This window comes from Tinamus guttatus, unplaced genomic scaffold (genome assembly GCF_059628265.1).
Source record: "Tinamus guttatus ecotype Peru unplaced genomic scaffold, ASM5962826v1 Tinamus_guttatus_pri_ptg000710l, whole genome shotgun sequence".
NCBI lineage: Eukaryota > Metazoa > Chordata > Aves > Tinamiformes > Tinamidae > Tinamus > Tinamus guttatus.
The window spans coordinates 801306-828377 of NW_028289244.1; the positions used below are offsets into that span (position 1 = coordinate 801306).

The 27072-nt window shown below is 42.6% G+C and overlaps 1 protein-coding gene across 1 annotated transcript; it reads right to left on the minus strand.

Annotated features, from left to right (window-relative positions):
* Positions 1 to 2611: 2611 nt before the first annotated feature.
* On the minus strand, positions 2612 to 19382 carry HSPA4 (heat shock protein family A (Hsp70) member 4). The gene is made up of 19 exons (XM_088536813.1): positions 19248 to 19382; positions 15439 to 15496; positions 13655 to 13795; positions 12818 to 12940; positions 12261 to 12360; positions 11683 to 11816; positions 9778 to 10022; positions 9327 to 9403; positions 8888 to 9039; positions 7761 to 7867; positions 7307 to 7440; positions 6677 to 6858; positions 6263 to 6352; positions 5632 to 5784; positions 4978 to 5103; positions 4101 to 4208; positions 3671 to 3790; positions 3127 to 3288; positions 2612 to 2872 (listed from the first exon to the last, which is right to left on the minus strand). The coding sequence occupies exons 1-19, from the start codon at positions 19352 to 19354 to the stop codon at positions 2666 to 2668; spliced, it is 2526 nt and encodes an 841-aa protein (XP_088392939.1). The 5' UTR covers positions 19355 to 19382; the 3' UTR covers positions 2612 to 2665.
* Between the last annotated feature and the right edge of the window lie 7690 nt (positions 19383 to 27072).

Sequence of the window (27072 nt, forward strand, 5' to 3'; positions counted from 1 at the left end):
ATATAATTAAGCTTTTTTAATAGGCTGAATAAAACGTTAATATCTTTGTAAACATGAAGCACCAGCAGAACACTGGAAAACAAAACGCCTACAAAACCCCATTTTTTTCTGCAACAATGGCTAAAGACACCTGCATGAAAATAACTATTAGGAATTCTAATGGCAAAAACCGCAGTGACATTTCATGAGCGTTTAAGAAGAAATGCAGGATGAAAGACCAGAGGAAGGAATTGGTGTCTCTCTCGGCCCATTTCTAGAAAGATGCATCTGTGACTAAGCTATTGGCAGTAGCGATGCCTTGACCTGCAGCTGGCTTCATTTCCCGAAACGTTTAAGCTACAGGTTCAACAAAACGGAGCAAAACCAACCCCGCGTTTACCTTTTCCTCGGCTCCGTCCCAGTGACGAGGCTGGTTTCCGCCCGCGCGCGGCCTCGTTATAGGGGCCGGTGCAGAGACCCGGTCCATTCCACTGCAAAAACCATGGCTTCCTGGTTATAAAAAAAAAAAAAAAAAAAAAAAAAAAAAAGACAGATTTTGTCGTCAAGGCGCAGGCGGCTACAAGCTGCAGCCAAGCGGGAGCTCAGCAGGGTTAAAACCCGCGCAGAATCTGCCCTACGGGCAGCAACAACCCCTCGAAGGGAGCAGGCCAGGCCCGCAGCCCCAGCGACTCCGTTTCCGCGGCTCCAACAGCTGCGATTCTCACCTCTTTGGTGACAAATATATACATTAACATGGCCGCCCCGCCGGGCCGCACTCACCGGCCGCGCCGCCGCCAGGAGGCCGGGCCGGGCCGGGCCGGGCCGGGCGCAGCCGCCGCCGCGGGGCGAGGCCGGGCGGGGACGCGAGCGGCGCCGCCGCCCCCTGGCGGCCGGGAGGGGTCGCAGCGCGCGCGGGCCGGGGCCGGCCCCGCAGCGGCCGCCGCTCTGAGGCGCCGCCGAGCGCCCGGGCTCGGCCCGGCGGCGGCCGCGGCGCTGCCCGCGCGCCCCGGGGGAAGGCGCCTTCCCAACGCGGTTTGTCGCACGAGGAGCGGCTCCGAGCGGGAAAAACGCTGCCCTTTTCCTCCGCGAAGGAAGGCCCGGCAGCAGAACTAGGCTGCTTGCTCAGCTTCAGCTCTTAAGGGGCTTTTAAACAACGCTTGGATTTAGGCCTGGGTGAGAGCAAGTGAAGGAAGGGAGATGTCAGGAGAGGGTCCTTATGGCAGGAGACGGACAGGACTGCAGCCCAAGGAGCCCCGGGGCAGCAACACTCTGCAGGAGGAGATGGGGCTGGGGAAGGCAGCTTGAAATCCCAAAGTGATCCTGGAACGTGTGGAGGTTCAAACTGCAGTGAAGGGAGATTAGGGTCACAACTCTGCTACCAGCCCCAGAAACCCTCCCTCAGCTGCCAGCGAGGCTTAGCAAGGCCCACAGCCCTTTCCCCCCACATCTAGGGGCTCTTCTCTAAACCTGACTCCAAAAAGCTGCAGGGGCAGCAGGAAAGATGATCCTGCCGGGGGGAAATTGTGTCAGCAGCTCCTGTGGAGAGGGACAAGGCTCCTCGGGACAAAACTCTCTCCCTCATAATCAACAGTTTAGCAAGGTACTCCAGTAGAATCCAGTGCATTTATTTCTTGCAATATCTGAATGGGTGCTTCAACTGGGGAGTTGAACACATACAAATTAATGTTTGCAAGTTTAATGACAATCAATACTAGAAGCAAATCACTGTGTAAAGCTCATAGAAGAATGCCAAATTTGTCATTGTTTGAAGTATTATGCAGTCCAGACGAAGGCCTTGTGGAAGCAAGCATAACCCTCCGTAAAGAAAGTCAGGAACCAGTCAATCACCCATGGGCGCAGGCAGCCAGGATACAAGTCTTCATTCTTTCTACAAGCAGCTAATTGAACTAGAGAGAAGGTTACATGGTCTGATTAGCTGGGGAGCTTGCCAGGAATACACACTTTGACAGTTAAGAGCACATTCAGAGGCTGATCTGTAAGAGCCTATAGTTGCTACTCTACATATCTGATAACAGAGTTCCAGTTTGGACTCACTACCCATGATGTGAGGATACCAGCTACTGAATAACATAGGAGTAGTACTACCTAATATTTTGCATACCTTGTGTAGCAATTAATTGCTCAAGTGTAGATAAAATATTGCCAATGCAGTCCAGGTCAAAATACATCTCAGGTAGGGTGTTAACAACAAAGCAAGGGCTAGATTAAAACAAGCAAATGAAAGACTCGAGGCTCTAGAAGAAGCGATGCCTCTCTCATCTCCTCCCTTCCTTGCTATTAACGGCCACTACGAGCACTGTTGCTATAAGCCACAAGAGAGTGGATGAAACAAGTGTGTGGCAAGTTAGACTTGAAGATTTTTGCTGCCTCACTTCTTTAGAACAAGACTGACTCAGCATAAAGATGATTAAAACCAGAGGATCAGCTTATGGCTGTTTCTGTTAGTAAGAGTACCAGAAACTTCTAAATACAATCATTATGGCAAGAGATACAGCTTATCTGACCAAGTAGGAAGCTACTTCAGTGTTCTGACACTGACCAAGCCTCTTCAGAAACTACCAAGAGCCCTGTGGTATTCACTGGCTTCAATTTGTATTCAGAACATACAAAGTTGACAACTTAAAGCTTTATTGTAATTTGCAGTAATATAAACAGGTTCTGACGTTTAGTCAATGTCCATCTCGGGGAGCTTCCTCTCCGTGGCCGTGGGGGCAGGCGCAGCAGCGCTCTCCTCAGCAGCCGGGGCCCCGCTGCTCGCGTCGCCCTGCCCGTCTACTGGTCCATTCAGTTCGGTTGGTTTCTGCTCCTCCTTTGGGAGCTCAACCTTGGGTTTTGGTTTGGTGACTATAGGATTGCAAATACTGGTCAATTCCTAGAAAACACAGGAACAGAAGCATTAGAAGCGTTTCATGGCGCAGCCGCTGTACTTCAACCTAGAGATCCCATCGGCCAGGGACCAGAGCAGCTGCATAGTCCAAGCTGCACGCTGATGTTCCACCAACTCCAATTTAACAGGTATTACTCCAGCACTGCCCTTCTACCAGTTTGTCACCTCACAGCACAAACAATTAGACTGTGAAATGGTCATGCTCTCAGAAATGCAGCAAAGGGTGCAGAAAGACTTACTTTAGTCTTGGCTTGTATCTCTTTAGCTTTTATAACGGGGTCCAAAGTGAGACTCCTCTTGTTCTGAAGATTGAGCTTGTTATTCATCCACTCCATAGCTTCATTTGCGCTCTTCTCCACTTTTGCTATATCCGCTTCGTCTAGATGATCATACTGCTCATCCTGAAACAGCCAAGTGGCTGTATAAGTATTTATTTGAAATCTCAACTGCTTATTTCTTCATTCAAACTTTTGACTTCAAAACACTAGAAACAGCAGTTCCATTTACCCAGAGGGCTATTTGAGTTAACAGGGCAGTTGAGCAGGTCTCCTGCAGCTCTCTAATCAGAGAACTGAAGTTCTGCTGCTGCAGCTATTCTTCCTTCATGAGGGAATCAACAACTGATTAAAAGCACATTTTCAAACTAACATTCCATTTGCACTGAGAACCGAGAATCTAATCAGGAGGTTGCCAGCAGCCTTCTGCTGAAAGAAGCTTATTTTAAAAATCCAATTAGATTTGCAACAATGCCTTGCATTTGCCTGAAGTTAAGCATGGAAATACCTTTGCTTTAAATGCATGAACAGCTTTCATGTACTGTTGAATTTGCTTTCCCAAGTCCTCAAAAGCTTTTGGTCTTTCTTCCGATTCTTGAAATCTTGCCTGAATAGGTTGACCCAAAGTCTGAAACAAAATGTGACAGATATCAAAAACCAGCCAGCAGCGTAATGAGCTGCTGCAAGTTCTGACAGTATTGCTGAGCACTGCTAAGCGTTCTGAACCTTGCACTCTTCCCTCCCCTCATATGGGAAAAGGTCTCATCCACCTCGAACGGCTTTGTCTTGATACAAGACCAACTGGAAGTTTATTCCTTACACACTTACTATAACAGGTTAATTGGTTTATCAGTGCTAATTTGAAACAGCAAGCTAACCCCCTGCTTGAATGAAGTGCTCTAGATTTGGTAAATTTCTAAAGAACTTAAAACACTTACCTTCAGTTCTGCTAATTTATCAATGTAAATTTGTTTGGGTTGGTCTTCGCCATCTTCATAAAGCCAATTTTCTGTATCTTCCAGCTTCAGGGTGAAACTATTTCTATCCTGAAGCAATCCATACAAAATAAATACTTAAATAAGAATTTATTACATGGGATTAAACGATATTTGGACTCTTATGAAGGGTTACATTTTTAGAGTGTGAAGAAGTTAAAGCTGTTTTTTTGTCATTAAAAGCAGGATGACAGAACTATGCCTTCCTTCAGCCTAGCTTCCTGGGAAAGCTGGCCTAAGGAGGAGCCATCTCTGGCACTCAGTCTCCCAAGTAGGCTGTGCTCAGACTGCACAAGTCCATCTTACTGCTTTGCCCATTTGCCTTGTGACTGACTATACGAGCACGACTGCGACCAGAGTGAAACCCATCTTTGGCAAAGGTGGCAGGAATCTCACCTCCTGACCCAGTTCAGCTCTGGCACAGCTATCTAGACACCTAGGGTACACCTTGCTGGCAAGAGTCCTGTAATAGTGGAGACTCTCTAGGCAAAATGAAAGAGGTTGCCTCAAAATGATCGCTCAAGCACTCACTCTCCTTCCATATGAAAACACACTGATAACTTCAGTTGCTTCAACTGTTGTGGAAAAAGAACACACAATGTATCCTGGATACCATCTAATTTTCACTTGGTCCACACTTAGAAAGGTTATACTCATAGCCAGAGAGGTTAAAAAGGTATTTCTTCAAGTACAGACTTTAAATTCTGAAAATAATTATACCCAGGCATTCAAACATATCTGATAGGTAAAAAGACCAATAAAATGTGATCGTTTGTTGCAATAAAAAGTATTAGAAGACGATCAAGCTAATAATACTTACATCTTCACTTACGAATTTCTCATAAATACTGCAGAGTTTGTCTCTCATATCGTACACATACTCCTCCACTGCGTTCTTGGCATCATTCCTCTCCTTCTCTAGCTTATCCTGCATTATCATCTTACCCTGTGAAGAAGTCCTCAAATTAGTCAACTAAAAAGTTAATTGTTCAGTATTGGTTACCAGGATACCTGGTACCTGATACCTTAAGCCTTGGCTAAGGCTTTGAAATAGATCATTTAGAGAACTGTTCTAAGCAGACAACATGAGAAGTTAATTTCAGCTTACGATTGGTGAAATATAGTAAAGACCTAATTGCCCCGGCTATGGGATTATCCACCATAGTGCTAGTGGTCACTAAGCAGCTCATAAATGCAAAAAGTTTTGGAAAAATCACCCTATTTAACTTGCTGTCTTGTGTCCTATAGCTGCAAAGCACAGCTTCAATAGAAGAGTTACAACATTCACTTAACAGGATAATATATTTGAGCTCCATGGACCCTGTTGTCCAGCCTGGAGAAAAAAAAAATGCATGTTTTTCCTTTTCATCTTTCCTTGCCCACCCTTGGCAATTAACTATGTTTAATGAACAGGAAAATTTTTGGAGCTCTGCTAGTGAAACTTCTGGCTTAGGCAACCAAAGCACAAGTTTACCTCATTCTCAATGAATAAGTTCAGCATATCTTTCCCTATCTGCCACACCAGCTGGTTCTCAATGGGCAGGTCCACTGTAGTAGTCTTTACTTTAGCCTTCTTGGCTTGAGGCGGTTGATCCACTTTCTTGTCTTTTGAATCAGCCTGAGAAGTCTGTGTTAAGGAAATATATTCAAAGCATCAATCACCAGTCAGTTCAAGTTCAGTATTCAAGAGTGATAAGATATTATTACTGATATGATCCCTTGCTCTAATTACATCCACTATGTAAACGGCATTACTATATACCACGATTCTTACACCTAACTGCCAAAAAGGTCAGGAAAATAATGCATCTTGTGGCCTTTTCTGAACACTCATGAGGGTGCCAGTGTTCACACTAAAAGACTTTTTCCTCATATTTCAGTTATTGAAAACTAATTCATTATTTCTTCCATAGACGGGAGAATTCACCAATGTATCCAGTATTAGGTCACTTGACACATCTGCATCAGTTTATGCTATTTATGTATTTTAAGCTCTACGCAACACAGACAGGTTTATTCAAATAAAAATTTAGCCTCCAGAGCTCCAGCTACAGCCATGGCTGGGCGCATCCACTGCACATTTTCTTCAGATACAGGTACGTTACCTCCATTTCTTCAGACTCTGCCTTATTTTCAGCTTGGGCCTGCTGCTGTTCTTCAGTTTTCTGTTGCTCCTCCTGGTCTACCTGCATTTTCTGAAATTCACAAAAAGACTCAATTCATCACTTCCTTTACACAATACACAAGTGAAGAAATAGAAGGAAAACTTAAGTAGTCTTAAGTGGTACATTGTGGGCTTTAGTCTTTGCTCAGAGAAGCAACAGATCATCCTAGCATGATCAGGAATTTCATCTATATTTCAGTCCCAGTTTCAGTTAATGACATCTTATTTTTAGTTCCTTAAAATGCTTACTCAGTCCTTCTAGAAGCTTCAGAATCTGACAAGAACTTGGCCAATTGTGCTTAACTATTACAGTGATTTGCCAGGTAGAAATAAATAAATAAAAAGTAACTGTTACCTCTTCCTCTTTTGCATGCTGGTCTGTTTCCATAGGCTCCTCATTCTCATCAGATTTATGAACCTCCACTAAAGATGCACTTGACACACTGAAGATGCCATGGATATTGACTCTAACTTTCACTTTGACTTTTGAACTGGATCCATCTGTCTGGGGTGTGACCTTCTGAACCAAGAAATGAGCTAAGAAGAAAAAATACTGTTGATTAATACAAATCAATAAATCCTGATTATTGCTCATAACAGATTATAATGCACGCAGAGAATATTAAATCCTGTTCAAAGCCAAACAACTTGATTTTTCACTAAATGCCAGAATGCATAGTTCTCAGGACTTTCCATGTCTAAGATATGTTGTAAAAGCTGGTGTTATTGGTAGAATAGTAATTGGTAAGAGACTGCACAGTTCTGAGGATGCCCTTTCTACGTTTGCTTAACCAATGAAATTCTCTTTATTTAGACTATCCGCCCATAAGCTCTGCATTGCTCCACTCATTTTACCTGTAGATCCATGACTCATGAAGCACTTACTACAGCATTTGTGGCACTTTCTAGACTACCTAATTATAAAGAAGTCCCAAAAAACATGCACGATTACAAATGTTTAAAAATAGAGAAGACCCTTAACTACCTATTGCAGGGTCTGGGTAAGGCAGTTCCTTGGGAGCACTGTAGTATGCCTCAAGAGTGAAAGGCTCCTTCCTGTAGAACGTGAGCACCTTCGAGAACGGAGCCGTGTGATTCTTGGGAAAGACCTCACAGTCACTGCAAGAGAGCAGAGCACTTGTCTTCAGATGTTTAGCATGCAAGATGATGCAGGATAAACACAGAACATTCTTACATGGAGCTTTCCTTTAAGATACAGCAGTAAGTGACAAAAAAAATCCTAAATTACATTCCTAAGAGCAACAGCTATATAAGAAATAAAAATTTCCAAATGTTGATCTGGTCTTGGCTTTTTATTGCCACTAACTTAAGACAAGCAAGCTATCAGAATTTGAACATTTAAATGGGTACTGTTCAAAAACCTCTATCTAGTTATCTGCATATAATCATGCAAAAGATCTGATTTTTTTTTTTTTTACCTTAACCCCTCCTCTGCTGGTGAATTCCATCGTAAAGAAATAGGATATGGTATTAAGTCTGTGATAGAAAATTCTCGCACTTTGAAAGCCGGAGACAAAATGGCACACTGAAAGAGCAAAAGACATTCTTACTATACCAGCTGAAACTTGAGGTGAGTAGTAATTCAGTTCAACAAGCAGTTATTTCATCTGTTTAATACGTAGGCATATTCTAAGTTAAAGGTGTCTAATAACTGATGGAACTGCACAGTAAAGATCAGAAGCTTTTATGAACTCTTCCTTTTCATGAAGGTACAATCACTTGCTCAGTCCAAAAATGGAAGTGCACAAATTCTAACTTAGTCAACTGAACAACAAAATGGTTCTATGTTTCAACTACTTTTGTTTTGATGCCAACATAACTTTAATTGGGGCTTCCAGATTTCTTCAGAGTGACACAGTACCAGTTCTCCCCATGGCCCCCAACTCCCATTAGACAAAAGTCCATTTGAGCCAAGTCTAGCAACTGGTTTGTATCCCTGCAGAATAGGGCAATAAGCACATAAGCACATATTAACCCTTGAAGGAGGAAAATAAGGTGACAAGAGCAAAATTAAGGCACCCTTGATGATGCTATAGCTAGGAACTATGCAGAACATTTAATGCAGCTCAAGCCTTTACATTCATCATTTACCAATGAATCTGAATCAATGCAAGCCACATTAGCTTTCTCAATATCTCATTTTTATCCATGTAATTAAGCAACTGACATATAGGACAGCTAATAAGCTTGTCATAATATCCTGTTTTATTGTTTAACCTAGGCGAAGGAGCCTGGAGGTGGAAGTCTCATCATATGTTACCAGACTGCTAGTTTCCAGTTACAGCAGAAGCAGAGCACATGCTTCACAGCAACAAACTTGCTTCTGCACTCATTTGGCTTAGACGAACAGCACAAGGAATCACTTAGAAACCAGCCATTTGTGTTCTTCCAACCACGCTCCTAGAGTTCACTGAAATCTATTCTATAATACACATGAAGCGCTCTTCTTGTCACTTGATATTGTGATCTTTAGCTAAAATGACAATGGATGTCAGCAAGAGCATTCACAGCTAAAGCACAGCAGCACCCTCTGCATTTTCCTTACCTGCAGTGCACAACCTCGTGCAACAGCCTCATCTGCATTCAAAGTTGTACTGACTTCCTTGCCAAAAAATTTACTGATCTTCTCTTTTACAGCAGGAATTCTTGTGGTACCACCAACTATTTCTACTGCATAAATATCCTCCTTCTTTAACTCTAGGAAGCAGACAGACAGTTTTTAATAGATTAAAATTTTCAGTTTTGCATGAAAATGCTAACAAGATTATACCAAACCAAACATTAAGCTTGTTGCTCAGAATTTTAAGTTAGAGAACGAGAAAGCCAGATCTTAGCTTGCGTGTAAAGTTTCAAAAAGTTTGTAACTGCTAAGCAAGTTAACTTTACTCGTCAATCTGCTAAAGTTTTGCCAACATCCAAGGAAAGCCTGCATTAAGGATGTTTCCTCTTTCTGCGTTCAGAATCCAGAATGCAGACACACTTACTGGCTTGCTCCAGCACACTGCGAAGGGGCGCCTCGACTCTTGCAAGAAGACCATCACACATCTCTAAAAATTTGCTTCTGTTGAAGGAAGCCATAAATAGAGAGACAGCCCACAAGTTAAAACTGCAAATACAAGAGAACTCCCGACCTGAAGGAGTGCAAGGCTGGCTCTGGACTACTGCTGTGTTCTCTCTAAACCTGCTCCTGCGCTTTCCAGTACATTAACTCAGCTCCAGTATCCCAGGCATCCCTGCAGCATCAACTGCCCTTTCTCCAAAGTCAAGAGCATTAAACACTACCATTTTGAGTAGTACCCCCTCCACAAGCTCTTCTTACATTTCCTTCCCCACTCCAGGGCTAAGCACCTGTATTTAATAAGTTTCTCTCCTGGCTGAAGTGACTTGAATGAGGTGGGTTCTAAAATTTACCTTTATGGAGAGTATGACCATTACCTGTTCATGGTTCCAGAGACATCTATGTCATTCATGAAGCATTCTATGTTCATTGGCAGATCAGAAGCGTTAGCACTCATCAGTTTTTTCAGTTTTTCACACTCCTGGTACAGTCTCAACAATGCCCGGATCTTTGACTTGATGTCTAGTTTATATTTCTTTCCAAATTCTTCACAGAAGTATTCAACTAACATCTCGTCAAACTTCCTGCCTCCAAGGGTTGTGTCAAATGATGTAGCAAGAACCTTTAAAAAAGTCAACTCTTCAGTAACAGCACAGTTTGTCATTACTTTAGCGAAATCTTTTAGTGGCTAATATCAAACCACTACTTTGAAGATGCATTTTAGCCTTCAATCAAAGTTCTGCATAGAACTTTTGCAATGTTACTACACAGGAAGAATTATATTGGGGCAATAAAATCAAGAAATAAAACCAGGAAGTCCTGAAGATTTTTTTCTGCCCTTGCCAAACCCGGTAGGGTCTTCTGATGAACACTTCTAGAATTCTAACTCATCCCCAAAGCTATATCCTATATCCATCTTTCACATATCTGGTACTGCTGGCAAGAATCAGGCTATTCTTATATTTCCAGGCAATCTAAGTAGCAATTACATCGTGTTTACTAACATCTGATCTTTTATGTGAATGGCAACTACAGTAACAGTTCAGAAGTCCCAAAGGATATATGACTTTTTAAAAAGCCTATGGAATTTAAACCACGATTATCCTATCCCTTTTGTAGCTCGTGTTAGAGATGCTATGTTCAAAATGGTGCTGGGGCAGAAGAACCAGCATTAACAAACAAATTCTAATAGCTACAAAAATAGTAAACCTCTCCTCACTTCATGAATGATTCTTTCTCCTTCTGGCACATGCAACTAGAATACACTGCAATTCTTGTACCAAAGATTTGCTATCCCAAATGCTAAAAAGGAAATTCGGCACCCAGTGTTCTATCATTAAGAGAAGTCTTTAAAAAAAAAATGAAGAGGACTTGGCTGGACTTAGCACACAGTCTGTTTGGTAATTGCTATGAGCAGACCAGCACAGTTTCCAAGCCCTGCTTAGCCACTGTCACTTTGAATCATATCCCAGTTTAATATTTGATGCCTCATAAGGGTGGAACACGCTTACGCCAAGCTAAAAATAAAACTAGAGAATAAGTGTGCTTAACTCCTACAAATAGGTGTTAATTTGTCAGGAAGGAATTATCTATTAGGAAAATCTGTAGCCCATCTATCAAATCTGACTCTCTTTCACCACGTTATGAACTCGATTTTTGTTAGAATAGTCACGAAGCACCACATTACCCTGCCTGCAGTGTTGCATGGCAAGGCACTTATGCTCAGTTCTCAACAGCAGTGCTTATTCTCCAACCTTTCTCTAGTATCAACAGATAACTTACAGAAACCTTACTCTATCTCCTAGCAAGAGGCTAACTAAGCAATTCTGGTATTTGCTAGAAAAAGCAGTGTTCTGACAACTTACCCTCTTTTAGAAATTTAACTTGCATTTAGAAATCTAACTTGCTTAATTACATTATCCTGTGAAAGTTAAGAATGCCTTAGTTCTTTTACATGAGTAGCATAGTGAGTGGTAAAATGTTTGACACCTGTATCACTCTACAAATTCCTGTTTTAACACTTGCTCTTTTTTTTTTCAGCAGCATGCTGTCAGAAACTATAGTGCTTTTAACAGCAATTTTTTTTTGCCACAAGTCTGCCAATTAAGGCATGTTTGTCTCCTACACATACCACTAAAGTGCTCTAGTTCTCTGCCCTACTTTTAAATCCAGAGAAAGTCGAAAAAATTGAGCTGTCCGTGCACAAGCTTGCCTGTTGTAGTCCATGCATGTACAGATTAATTTTTAAGTGTTAATTGAAAGATTAGTAACAAATTGTTTACTTTCAGTTTTCCTTTGTTGAACGCGCAAACAGAGACTTGATATGCAGAATGCCCCATATCCACAAAAACTACATTTCTCGGCTTCTCTTCTAAGGCAGGCAGGTCTTGTTTATAGATTCCATACGCAAGGGCAACTATACAGAAACAGAAATGAAATATTTAGTGCAATCTTTTCTGGTTATTTTTTCCTAAGTAATAACTGTTAGAGCATTAAAAAATATAATTAATATCCATTTTATTTTTCAAGATGTACAATACATCTTAAAAGTCCCAATAGTAGTCCAACATGGAAGACCATTAAACATATTAATCCAGAGACCATTAAACATTACTAGTCTCCTAGTCCAGAGAGTAGCTGCATGAAAACCAGGATATTGAAGGAAGATTTTTATAGAAGCTTCTGTAAAGCAACGGAAAACAGATTGTGGCTTAAGAAACATTTAAGAGTAACCAGTCCCATTTCTAAAACTAGCAGTAATTCCAGATAGCACAAGTCAGTGACAGGTTAAAAAAAAACCCTTTTATCTTGTAAAACTACAAAATTAAGTGATTGACATGGAGGAAAAGAAAGGAACAACCTGCAGTTGTTTCATTTATTAGCCTCAGGCAGTTGAGACCAGCAATCTGTGTAGCATCCATCACAGATCTCCTTTCTGCATCTGTATAGAAACAGGGAACCTACAAGAAGATCAGAGAGCTGATATTAACTTTCAGAGAAGTCATCTATAGCAAACAGACAAGTAAATAGAGTCAGTATAAAGCACAATTACATAGTAGAAGGTAGTCTTCAAGTTTGCCTTCAGTTCCAAGACAGGAGGGAAAAAAAGAAAAAACAAACAAACAAACAAGCTATATCAAGCACCACCCTCCGGCTTTTTTAGACAATTTCCCTGCATTTTAGAAGTGAAAGCCACTTATTTTTAGTTATCTATCAAATATGGTTTACTAATTAGCAGCAATTTAAGAGATTTTTACCATTAGTAACGTAAATCTAGTTTTCAGGAAGAGTAGCAGTCAGTTTTAAGTAGAAAGGATAAAGACCTGAATATTTTAAATTTAGTAGGCAATTTAATGCTACTATCATCAAGCCTTTCAACTTATGATACTAACCCAGTATAACAATTATCACACTTACAGAAACAACACAGTCAACAACAGGCTTCTTAAGTGCATTCTCAGCAGTCTCTTTTAATTTGGTAAGGAGCATTCCTGTCACCTGCTCAACAGTAAAGTTTCTTTCTTCTTCCATGTACATGACCTTAAATAAAAAAATTGTGTGTGTGTATATATACACATATATCATACTACGATAAAAGCCATGTGCAACAAGTATAAAAAACATATATAGATTTCTTTCCTAAAAGCAAACACACTTTTACACAACTTTTGCTATGCTAGGTTAGCTTGTGCACGGCAATTACAAGACGTCAAACTATAAGGGCTGGAAAATACGTTTGAGAATTCATTTATACAAAGCTTCTTGGGACACAGATTTCCTCTGAATGCTAGACAGGACCTATCACAACTTCCTCCCTGCTGCCCTCTTAACAACTCACTTGCCCAATCCCAAAAGAGAAGCTCAGCCATTGCTGGGAAAACACTTTTTAAAAAACGTTTTAGCTGAAATACTAAGTTAATCTCTCACATCTTTGCAATATCAGGGCAGTAGCTGAATAAAATACATTTGTCAAGTAGCTGTCTCGCACATTCACCATGGAGAGAAGAAAAGCACTGCTACAGCAGAATTTGTGCGAGACGGGCTTTTCCAGGAAGAACAGTTGTATAACTGGGCAAAAATCAGTCTCCTGCCTAAGGCAGATGCTCTCCCCAGGTGTTAGCAGCCTTATAATCCCCTATTTAAGGTTCTTCTATTCATGAAAGAATGGAACTAGAGTCAGCAGATTCAGAACAGATAAAAAAGGAATTTTTACCAGTTTCTCCTCTGGTTCTTTTTCAAGTATGCCAGCCTTACCTTGATGCCTGTGGAGCCTGTTGGCAGCTGGACAAGTTCATACGCAAGGTTTGCTTTTTCAGCTTGAACAAAGGGATCTGAGAATGCACGACCATGAAATCTTTTAAAACTTTGTACTGTATTCTTTGCATTTGAAATAACCTAGAGGAAAAGAAGCCTTTAATACAAGATGGCAGGGGAGCATCTGAATTTCAAACAAGACAATGGAAAGTTCTATTCTGAGGCTTCCCTTGCCAAAAGATTTTGTCATTTGTATCTTAACAGTATCAGAACAGCTGCTAAAAGGCAACTTCCTTCTGATCTCCTAGATAGCCTACAGGAATTTTGGGATTAAAATGCATACCTCAAAATAGAGCCAAGATGTTAATATAAAAACCATAAATCAGCTAAAATGCAATTCCCATAATACAGTGTGTAGCATACCTTTGCAATATTTCAGCAGTATGTCCTTCCCATTTACCTCTTTCCTAGCATCCTAGCCTGGTACTGCCTCGCAGTCTGTAATTCAGCTGGTAAAGTACCATATTGACGTAAACTCCACTTCAGGCCCAGCAGATTCATGTGACCAGTCAACATACAGATATTCTTAAATAGCTGCTCAAGGATCTTGTCGTGAATACATTTTGAAGTAAGCAGTAACCTCTTGGGTCCCTGCTAACTTAAATTAAGGTGGTTGGGCTTGCATTAATAGCAGGAATTAGTGCAATGGCAAAATTAAAACTCAGTCTCTAGTTTGTTTTCAAATATTGCATGTAAATTTAATTCATTTATATTAGAGCAAGAAAATACTGCAAAAAAAAAAAATCAAAGTAACTGACAAAGGTGGCAAGCGTTGTACCACGTACTGCTTACCTGGGATTCGGTCAAATGTCTATATTCTAAATAACCTTGTTTTTATTTTCTCTACGTTTATTTTGTAGGACATACCTCATCTCTACTGGATCTCTGTACCAATGAATTTCTTTAAGCTAAGCAGACACTCAACTCCAGAAAAACATCTGCATTTAGTTCTAGCACAGTTCTTCTGTTCTTGGATAACATAGTTGTGTCCAGTCTTTTTTGTATTCTAGATACTGAATCTTCACACATCTCTAGGTATTTTAGGCTAAGAAAAAGCGAGCATTTGAAAAGTCACTTCCTGTAGAGGACTTCAAAAGAAATTGTTTTATAGGTGTTTCACACTAACACAAGATACAAGACAGTAGGACACAGATGTCACAAGCAGGACAAAAAAACTAAGCCTCCTCTTGGCCCTCAAATTATATTTACCTACCTACATAAAAGAAGTTCAATGTATGAGCAAGGAAGCTCAAAGATAATATTTAGGTTTTAATTCAATCCCGCAGAGTTTACAAGAGCCGTGTTTACACCTTTTCTCCCTTGAAATTATGCATTTAATGGAACTCTGTGAAACCTCACAACCGAATGCTGTCATAAGACATACAAACTGGGACAAACTAAAGTAGGATTAAAAGATATTGCTAAGATTTAGAGTTTACATTTGCAATGCAAATAATGCCAGTATTCACCATGTTTTAACAGGCAAAAAAATGTTTTTTGTACATTTGTTACGTACAACAGTAAGTTCCTAGACACTAATAACCCTTTTATCTCTACCCAAGATGATAAAGCAGCATTACAAGTTGAACAGCTGAATGGGGCTCAGCTGTTCAGGAGACACGAAGCAGCGGAAGCCCCAAAGACATCTGCAATCTTCACTGGGAAATAGCCACAACGGCCACAATTTTGACATGTAGTTGCTTTTACCAAAGTAACACTCTCACCTGACTTTTAGCTGCAGCGCCAATTGAGCGATTCTTAGGTCCAAAGGCTATACATGATCTACAAAAAGAAGAAAAATTTCTGGTCTGGCAATGACTGTTAAAACTGCATTATATTAAAAGTGTCATGTGGCATTTTTGTTAAACAGAAGCATTTAATACTGATGGACAAGAGACATTTTAACATCCTTTGGTTCTTTAAGAAAGTTGGTCGTGCACTGGAAGAAATTTAGTTCTTGTGGATTTTGATCAAAAGACACTCTAATTTGAGTTTTAAGGTCAAGAAGAGAACTATGATTTAAACTATATTGAAATAAAACAGCTTATTCACACTACTTCTAAAGTAGTGCTTCTGAATAAGTTGAAATTTCTTTGAAATAAAACATAGATTACAGAAGTAAAACAAAACACACTTTACCCCAAGCTACTTTTTGATACCTCACAGTTTAAAAAAGAAAAAAAAAAGCACACTATTGAAGAAGTTCTAGTTCCTAGTCCCACTAAACCTCTTAATTTATGTATTTAACAAAAAAACATAGGAGCCATAAAACAAAGCTAAATCCAGTCCTTTTCTCACCTTGCTCTCTAATCAAGATTCTTCATACCTCAAAAGTAAGCTAATTAACATAAATACTTTGAGTCAAACGATTCTTTACTATTAATAAAGCGTATTTTAACGACATATTTAAGTAGATCTCCATACAGCAGATCAAGAAGCTGCTCTGTAGCATGGTTATGCCACAGGGCTACCCAAAAAACAGATTTTAATTTAGGCTGCTGTTTGCAGATGATCAAACAAATTGCCATGAACAGAAGGGAAGGCTAAAGTGGTACAACCACATTGTTTCTGTATCTACTCATCATTTATTCACCACTTAACAGATGAAAACAAGGTCCACCCTAAAGCATACATTGCAATAGAATAAACATTGATGAATAACTGTTACTTAAAACAATTGTTGAAGAGATTAGTTAATGAAAAGAAAGTTTATGCTATGCAGACCCTAAGGTCAACACTAAGGAAACAAGAGCTGTAGAGCATAAGCAAAAACATAACGAACACTTGTCATGAAGTTATTCACCCTGGGCTTCAGAAAGAAATCAAGACATCAACTGTAATGGAAAAGTTCTATTGCTCTCCCAGGCAAAGAAAACATTCAGCTACTTTGCTGCTGAATTCACAGGCCATCAGCCCCAATTCACCAGTTCTGAAACAGTACAGAACTCTGCAGCGGTGCCAGGCTAACAACTCAGGGTAGAAATCAGTCTAGAAAGAGTCATCAGAAAATAGGCTTCTGCGCTATATTCTGGGAACAAAAGCAAAAAAAGCGTGTGCTTTCTTCTTAAGCATGCCTGCCACCTGCTCAGCTTTAGAGCATGCATGCTCTGCCAAACAGCTGAACAGAAACAGCCAAACAGCTTGCTGCATCGACGGTGAAGCCTTCCAAATAACCCCAAAACTATCCATCAACCAAATATCCCACCCAAAATTGTCTTTACTGCAAAAATCACTACAACTTTGACTCACTCGCACCACTGTAGATGTTTCGACCTGCAATAGCTTCCAGAGACCCAAGGAAGCAATTTCACACTATGGTGGAAGTGATGCAGCTACCGGCCAGGCAGGAGGGTCACACTCAGCAGCCCCCTTGCCCCTTCTCATCCTCATCCAGTTAACACGGCCTCTCCTCTAATCCCTGCAGAGTCGTGCAGGGAACCAGAGCAGCTGAAACGGAAGCAGTGCGGAGGAAGGGGAAGAATTTTCTGCCCCTCTCACTCCCCAAATCAGTTCACACTAGGAACCACCACAGTTAAGCCAATAAAATACAAAAGGAGGTATTGCACAATCTAAGTGCAAGGGGAATAAGTAACGTCACATTTTGCATAGAAACATATAAATGCAAAGGTCATGAGAGGACTAACGGAATAGAAATTAAAGAGAATATTGAACCTCCTTAATACACATGAACTAAGTTACCTGCAGGCACTACTTTACACTTGCTCCCCCCAGCCCCTTGCAGCTGCTCAGGAGACATCCTCATCCTGAGAGGAAGTTTGGTCTGCACAAAAGAACAGCACTTAAATTCTTAAATTTTATCTGATAATCCTGTCTGAAATTTGCATGTCAACATGCAAAGCATAAAATAATGCTTAACCTTGACCATAAATCATTTCTTCAGAAAATACACCATGCAAACTTGCATGACTCTCCCCAGGGCTGACTTTTAATAAAAGCTACACTGACTTTTTAAATGAGGCTTTTGTTTCCAAGACAGACATTTAAGTCATTAATATTTTTAATACATATTTGTATGATTCCAGATTTTTTTCTGCATGTATCCAATAGTGTGTACAGAGGTCTATTTAAATAGGTTTGTGTGTGTGTGCGCGTACCTTTATACATATATATATATACACACACACACACACACGCACACTTCAGAACAGTAATTAGAAAAATTAGTTTGGTCAAAATGAGCATTTCTAACAGAACTTAATCTCTGTTTGAATCACTTCGGCCTTTGCCAATTAAATTATTTCCGGAAAAGATCATGCCAGAACACATTTGTGTAATTAATCTCCTTCAGGGAGTAAGGCTTGTGCTCATATTTCAGATATATTGAGTAGAATCTGAACTCTCTCAACAGATACCTACAGCTTTGAGAAAACTACTTTAAAATTTTCCTAGTACATCCACCTAGCACATCTTCAACACTGCTGAAGGTATGCATGGAGAAGTGAGTCCACACTCTGGTATACAGCAGTGAATTAACAAATTCCATTCTCCATTTATTCATTGCTTGGAGACAGCAGAAGGCAAACAGAGCTGAGGTATTATCTAGTGAGAAGCAAGGTCATTTCATGCTTCGGGTCTTTTTAAACAGATATGAAAGTGCTAAAATACTCTGGACAATGCAGTTCCCTCACCAAAATAGCTATTTTAATATAAGCACATACTACACTGTAATAGCTCTAGGATTACTTAGAAGATCTAGCTTTCCAACCAGCTCATCTCTAGGTTTGGTGCACTACAAGCTCCTTCTCCTTCTGTATTTGCCTCTGCTATTCATTCTCAGCACTTTTACCTCAGTTTCCTCTCTCATTTTTTCTTAGAAAAAGAATACTTATTCGAGATAAGCAGCACACCCTGTTCTTCAGAAGCGTGCTAAGAAGTCAGTTTATGTTAGCAGAATTAAAACAGACCGTAAAATGTAGCACCCTTCAAGACCAAATCCACCGGTGAGTTGCACTATTAGTCAGTGGCTTTTCCAGGGTTGCCCCGCGCATTCACTCTTCTTTCCTCCACCCCAGCAAGCTATGAATCTGGAGGCCAATTTCAGCTGAGTTTTAAGAAGCCCAATACTCTTAAAGATCAAGTTTTTGCGGATCAAGACTGAAGATATAGATAGGTAGATAGATACATAGATACATAGATAGACAGATACATACATACATAGACAGACAGATAGATTCACACAAGCCATGAAAGAGGTGCCTGGGCAGCTTCCTCGAGCTCTGCCCCGGGTATGTTGGGGCTCTACAAGAGCAGGAGACACCTCAGGTCCCAGTAAAGCAGGAGACACCTGGGGTCCCAGTGTCTTTCTGAGGGACCAGGGCCAGGAACCGGCTCTGCTCCCTGTGTCGCCCGCACCCGCCCGGCTCTGGGGCGGGGCAGGGCACGCGGGGACACCCGGTACACCGGGGACACCCGGGGCCGCGGCCAGCCGGTCACGCAGAGCGGGACGGCGCAGTCCCGCGCCGCGCTGCCAACAAAGGGCCGCCCGCCCGCCCGCCCGCGCGGCCTCACTCACGGCGTGCTGCGGTCGCTGTACTCGTTGGCCACCGTCTCGATGCCGCCGGCGCGCGCCACGGCGACGTAGCAGCTCTGGAAGCCCAGGTCGATGCCCACCACCGACATGCTGGCGGCGGGGAGGGAGCGGGGCCGGCGGGAGGAGCGGGGCCGGCGCGTTCAAACGGGCGGCGGCGCTGCAGGCGGGCGGGCGGAGCGGAGCGCGCGGCCGGCCGGGGCGCGGGGACTTCTCGAAAGATCCCGTCGGGCCGCCGCGCCGCGCTGCCGTGCCGGTGGGGAGGGGGGAGGATGTTCTCGCGAGACTCCCGCCGCCGCCCGGCCTATGGGCCGCGCCGCCGCGCCAGGCTGTGGGTGGGGCCAAGCGGTAGCCCCGCCCCTGCGCGGCGCCGGCCGGCTCCTCACAGAGCGGCGCCCGCGCGGCCGGCCTGGCCCGGAGCGAACCGGAGCGAGCGCGGGGCTGGTACCGGGCCTGGTGCCGAGACTGGTGCCGAGCCTGGTGCTGAGGCTGGTGCTGAGGCGGCGGCGCCGCTTCGCTGTGCCCTCAGTTCCGCTCCTCAGGGTGCCCCGTGTCCCGCCGCCCTTGGCAAGAACAAGCCTCACAAACGCGCTTACTTCTCTGAATAAAACCTTTTTTTTTTTTTTTTTTTTTTCCTTCTGACGTAATCTCGTAAGACTGGAAGAAAACCGCGATAAAATCCAAAGTTGGCGACGCTTCAGAGGCTTTTGCGTTGTTTCCTTCGTTTTTCGGGTTTTATGTTTTAGGAAGGTTTTCAAGGCTTTCAGTGAAAATATTTTCATTTAAACTTTAGTTTTCTAAGTTAAACATGGAATTATGAAGTAATTGTTTAAGCGTAACAGATGGAACTTGAAGGAAAATAAACATTCCATGAGACCAAGAAAAAAAAAAAACACAATTTCTTGAAATACATCAAAGATTTTGCAGGACAGAAAGAACTGAAAAGCAAAACATTTTCTGAGTAGTGCCTTTTTTTTTAACTATTAGGTTATTATTTTTATAATTATTTTGCGTCATACTAGTGGTTCCACCCTAGATATCGAAAAATTACAATGAAGTCTTTTATCTCTTCCTGTTTTAACAAACTCAAATACCAAAAAAGAAGTTGAGCTCTTAATACTTCACAGATCTGTAAAGGGTTATTCTGGTAGCATCCGTGAGTCATAGGAAGGCTCTTATAGCAACAAGCAGTCAATTGCCGTTGTTTGCCACCTTTTCCTCAATGTCCTCCTCAAGGTGAGACAGAAGGTCCCCAATAAAAATCACTACATTTAAAACACACGCAAATGCGTGGACTGCTCATTAAGTGGCTCTCCATGTGGGAATTCCCAGATTAAATACAGCGGGCTTCAGTAATTAGTGGTGCTGAATGATCCAGCCAGGATCTGACTGTGTTTCCGAAGCATACCACAGGGGGACAAAAATTCAATTCCTGGTTGGAGGATGTGGTTACGAAATGTGGTTAAAACAGTTTGTTCCCACTTACGCTACAAAAACAAAATAGCGTGTAACTGCTTTATATCCGGTAGGATTTACAGCACGGCCAGTCTCTAATCAGCACCCGCAGCATCACTGTTAGCCTATCTGTCTCCATTCTGGCCTGTATTTATATACTTGGCTTTTAGGTAGCTGCATGCTGTCTCAGGGAAGTGCTTGACCACAGAGCACATTGGGGCACCCTAGAGAGAAGCCCTTTGCAGGGATGAGGAGTTGGGAAGCTCCGGGATAATCCATAGTCCCCACGTTGGTCCCGCCGGGTGGGAGGGCTCCAGCGGATGCAGGAAGAGCAGCCCAGGATAAGCGAAGATCGGGGCCAAAGACACAGTGGAGCAGGAAAGGCAGAGAAGCTGCCGTGTTGGGTAGCATGAAGTCTCTTGCTTGGTGGGGCAGCAAGAGAGATCATAGAATTGTGGAATCATTGTGGTTGGAAAAGACCTTCGAGATCATTGAGTCCAAGCGTGAGCCCCTCAACACCATCCTGCTAAACCGTGTCCCTAAGCACCTCATCTATGCGTTTCTTGGGCACTGCCAGGGACGGGGACTCCACCACTGCCCTGGGCAGCCTGTTCCAAGGCTTCAGCACTCTTGCCTTGTATAATTTTTTCCTAATATCTGACCCGAACCTCTCCTGGCGCAACTTGAGGCCATTTCCTCAGGAAAGAAAGAAGTAAAAGAGAGTTAAATTGTGGGGATAGTTCAGGGAAGAGAGCACAGTGTGTTGGTTTAGTCCTCCTAACCAGCATCATTCTGATACTTCCTTTACACTCACGAATATTGTGAAGTTTAGTGTTTGGGGACACTTCTCCATTCTGAGATAAAACGTGCTTCATGTCAGGAAATGTAGCATGCTATAAACAGTGTGGTTCCGAGCTCCCAGACCTGTATGTACATCGCTGCTCCCACTTCTAATGATGCAGAAAGCACATGGCAGGGAAATTCAATATTGAAAGCAGGAAGGGCTCTTGCCGCGAAGCCCGTTGAGCAGCCTGAGCTCGGGCTGTTTGTAATTCCTTGTCACAAGCGCAGTGAGCAGTGACACCACTTTGGCAGCTGCAGGTGGGCTGGGAATTGTGTCATGCTGCTAACGACAGAGTAATAACGAAGTGTTTCACCTCAGGCGTCCTTGGGAGCCTGCTGAAATAGCAGGGGACAGCACTGCCTCGCACTCAGCACGGGGGTGCTGTGCACCATGTACTGTGCTACGAGCCTGTGGTAGTCAGTCCACAGTAGTCAGAAGTAGAATGGATCCCAAGGTTCTCCCTAGTCTCTTCTGTTTTCTGTTTTTCCTGTATAATAATCATGAAAGCAAACGGATGGTAAAGATGCGGAGTTTTCTCTTAAAACAGCTGGCAACTATTTGGAGAATTAAATCTCAGAAGTTCTTAAACTTTAGAAGCGAATGTAAACAATACAGTAAAAACACAAAGCTTTCATAACCACATCATATGCTCAACTCATTATGAACTCAATTATTTATTTAATCAGCTGCTATTATATGTGAGAAAGTATGAGACAGAGAGTTAAAACCATGATGATAATGTGACCAGAGCCTCTTCAGTGTTTTCCAAAGAAGGAACGTTTTGCTGTTCATATGCTGGATGCCATTTCACTGCTTTAAGCTACAAACTGGTTATCTGTATTAGTGACAGACGGTATGATATATACATATTCCTCAAATAGATATAAGAAATATAGATGGATATATACATATATATATTCCTCAAAAATCATGTGTATAAACAATTTCTAAGGGGTCAGTGCATGTTAAACTGTGCACTGCAGGGAGTGAGGCTCTTCCTCAGGGTACCCTGTTGACGCCTTCACCCACCAGTTCACTTGATCTGTGCACTAGTCTGTCCCCATCTCCATCCGCAGCTTCAAGACTTTGCTCAGAAATGTTTCCCCTGGGAATTCTGCAGGTGAATCTCTGCCTGGCAGATGAAGCATCCCGCTTTCTCTGCCAGCTGTGTGTTAAACAGATGTATCCTTTAAACACACACATCTATAGCACATGTGCTGCTGTGGTCTGTCTCAGTGCAAGCCGCTGCCTCCAGGCTGTGTTTACGGTGGCATGTCTTGCAGTTCAGTAATGCGGGTCAAACAGGAAAGCAAGCATATGCTTAAAATAAGTCCTAGCTGTTATCTGTCACGGCCTATTTTTTGGGCGGTTATAAATAGTCATTGCATGTCATCTAATGCATGTATGTATATTCATCGTGCTATTTTGGGATATTCGGATACAAATGGGCTTTGTAATCTCCTGAACTAAGCGTATCCGGAGGATCGTGTTGCTCAGAGCTCTCATACGAATCATGCCACATATAACAGAGTTCTCAGAAAAGCCCAGCTGCCAGGGCTGGGAAAGGTTGCTCCGGAGCCACTCTCACAGTGAAAGTATTTCAAGAATTTGCCATGAAATAAACATTGAAAGGATAAATTTCTGCCTTACTCCAGTTTCCTGAGTTTTCCATCAAGCTTCAAAGGTAACTGGATTTCATGTGTGTATGAATTAAACTCTCACACCTCCTGAAGCTGCAGAGCTGTAAACTGCTTGCTAAACAAAATCCAAAACAACCAACCAGAAATTTCCCATTTGCAACCCAAAGAAACATTCCAAACAAAAGCAAAAAGGAGGGAAAAGCTGATAGGAGAAAAACTATGTTGGAGAGTGAAGGACATTTTCGCAGAGATATCCAGGTCAAAAACATGCATTTCCTGGAACATTTATTGGCTCCTTAATGTACTTTTCTGATGTAAAGCTGGCCCAGCTTTGCATACTCTTGCTAGCCCCTGGCAGTCGGTGCCTCCAGCAGCCTGTCCGCACGAGTGGAATTTAAGCACCCAGGACACTTCTCAGGGCAGGTGCGTGTGTTTGGCCCTGAAACCTGGCCCTGAAGTTCAGGCCCTTTATCAGCGGGGCCGCAGTGACTGCTCCTCCCTCGCACCGAGGGGGGAACTGAACGGCAGGACAGCGTGGGAGGCCGACAGGAAGAGCTTTTAGCACCAAGGGTGGCATCGTATGATCTAAAATACAAAACGGAGACTGTAATATAAAGAAGAAAGTGTGATCAAGGTTATACGCCTGTGTACATCCCCTCCTGGAATGCAAGGCTTTAGGAGAGAAATACTAAAATTATGATTAACTTTTCTGAGTTTCACATGAAATTAAGAGGCCTTATCAATGCAACACTGCACATTCTTGATAAGAGTAGTAGTAACAGTGGAATGAAATTCAACAGTGCAAAGAATAAGGTTGTGCACACATGGACTAAGCAAAAACGTTATAAAGCAGGAGCTCATCCTCAGGGAATAATAGGAAGGGAGAATGATGCCCATATGTCCTGGCTGCTCAGAGGACGGCTGCGGTTTGAAACGATGTGAACGTGGAAAAAAAAGAGGAGCCTTAAGATGCGTGAGGTGTTTCCAGCTGGGAGAGGAAGGGGCCAGTCCCAGTGAACATGGAAGAATCCTATGTTCAGTTCTCATCACACATCAGAACATTGGACAGGCCACGGAGGGACACGGTGATGCTGAGGAGACCAGATGGTCAGTCCTGCAGGTGGAGATGGCCCCTGTACTGCTGATACGAAATACGGAGGGGACAGTCTCACTGTCAGTTATTAAAGAGGAGATTGAAAATAAGAAATGAAGCAATAGGTGAGGGCAGTTCGGCCCACGTTTCCTCTGGGCAGACCATCAGGAAACGTTTTCAATGCCCCACGAGCGTGTGTGATGCGCACATGGCCCGGTTGCATCCAGGGAGCAGCCTCCCACCGCCTGCCCGCTCCGCTTGGGCTGTGGATGAGGAACGAAGGCTGGAAAGTTCTGTGTCCAGCTCCCGGCGCCAATCCTTTCAGGCGTCACCGAGGTTCCTTGGCGTGTCAGTGTTTGCTGGCTTTATTCCCGGGAAAGGAATGCTCCTGAGTTTGTGTGAAATCAATTTAATAAATTCCAGTGATATATTTAATGATGTCAGCTTCCACAAACTGCACAAACTACGTCCTTGCTACGTCGACATGCTTTACGCTCCAGCGGGAGACATTCATTATCTGTTGACACACAAAGATATTTAGTGTTCACTGAAATGTGAACTGAGGCTCTAAAAATATCACCGGGTTTATAAGCTGGAGCGCGGCACGTCGCGGGACACAGGCAGAATGACAACAACCCACCTCCATGGCAACACTGTGCCCGCTACAGCCCCTCTGGAAAGGGGGGGAGTCTCAGGTTCATGGAGAATGGGGAATGGATTTGAAACCTTAAAACCATAGAAAAGAATATTTAAAATGACAAGAGCTAAATGCATTTTCCAATTGGGAATATCAGGTTTCTCTGCTTGGATAAGTTTTCTAGGTGTTACTTTCTACTCTTGGTATCCAAAGGTGTTTGTTTGTGTGTTTGTTTGTTTTGTTTTTTTCTTAAAAAGGTAAAATTCTGTAAATACAGATAATGCCTTCCATTAGCCCAGCCTTACTTTCCACTTGGGAAAAACAAAACAAAAAACAAAAACAACAACAACAACAAACAACGAAAATAACAGAAGAGCTTTGAGAAAACCCTCGCTCAAGTTTCCTATTTGATTTAGTAACCCCAGGCAGATTCAGGACCATTTGAAACACACAGTGGCCCAGCTCCAATCCGAACCTCCTGGTGAACCTTCTCTATCAGGTTTCTGGTGTAAAAAAGTGCCCAGGCCGGCATCCTTCCTCTTCCCTGCTCCAGCATTTCAGTTGAGAATTGTAGTGCTTGTGCAGCATTGTTTATTGGGAAGAATGGAGTTAGGATCTGGAAGTTCAAACCTCTAGATTCCCTGGCAAAAGAAAAACATCACTGGAGGTTTTAATTAAAAACTAAAACATTTTGATTAAATCAGTATATTTTTTTCTTCATTTTATTTCACAGGTAACATCAATGTTTTTCCCTTTATTTCCTCACTTAAGAAATGCTATAATTTTCCACAAAAATTCTAAATGTCATCAGTTTTAGTCACTGGAAGGCTGAAAAACATACGTATGTGCGTATGTTTTTTTCCCCCAGCTCACAAGACTAAAATGGCTCAATTCCTTTAAAACAGCCCCAAATGGTCAAGTAGGTAATTAGTCAACATTCCTGTGAAAACCCAGCACGTTCCCCACCTCCTAGATGGCTGGAACTTGGCTCTGCTCTGATTTATACCTGCATACTCTAACTGGAAATGCGAAGGACATTACTGTCAGTCCAAATAACAGAAAATAGAACAAAACAAAAAAGCCCAGTATATCAGTGTGTCTAGACTGTGACTATTTAGAAACACATGAGCCAGATTCAAAGATCTGGTTTTTGCACTAAATCATGGAGCTTCACGTGAGCTTGTTTCCCCTGCAAAGAAGGGAACATACTGCCTTGTATAAATTCATAGTTAGGGAATGTGCCCCAGAGTGGAGGCAATATATTCTAGACTCTCATCTATTCACTGTATTCCTTGTCACTGAGATCCTTTCCATCCTATTGAGAGAGATGTCTGGGGTGGCCACACTATTCCTATGCCGTGTAGAGTCCGTGGGCAGTTGGGTGACATCTTTCCTGCACAAGCAATATGTCTCACAGAAACATGCTGGGTGTGAAACCGCCGTGCCCTGTAAACAGTGTCTCCCGTGAAGTGACGCACAGCCGCTCAGTGCCTGCGGCACGGGAGCTTCAGCACCTTCCCACTTTTTCTCCTGTGCTGTCTGGGCACCTCTTCTCTCTCCTGGGCAGACAGGGGCACATTTTGGAAAGCAATTTCCTTGCCCAGCACATTTAGAAACGGGCTAATGATACTGCACCTCTAAATAGCAGCCTGATGTGCAGGGCAGGATTTATGGGCACTGCCGGCTCATGGAGCAGCAGCGGCTCCTGCACTGACTCGAGGGTGAAGCGGGCGCTGAGCGGTGGCTCTGCACACTCCATCCATAGGGCTGTGCTTGACGTCGCTGCTTTGTCAGCCAGGGCCGCTATGAAATACCTTGAATGAAAAGAGAGGCAATGAAAAAATGTTCTGAGTTCAAGGAAGTTTTCAAACTGCAGCAACCTGCAGAGTTCGAAGTCAACTTTCACATTCCCTTAAGTGGAAATATTTTAAGTGGTTTGTTCTAATAAAAGTTACATCTTTGAAGTCTCTGTATAAGGAAAAGACCATATGCCCTATGGAGTATTTGTGGCTTAAGAAATCAGAAACCTTGTTATATTGGCAAATTTAGGGAAATTTAGCCATGCCGCATTAGCATGCAGGTGCTACGGACAATCCAAATGTTACTGAGTGTAACATGGATGTTGTTACCAGTTCGTAATT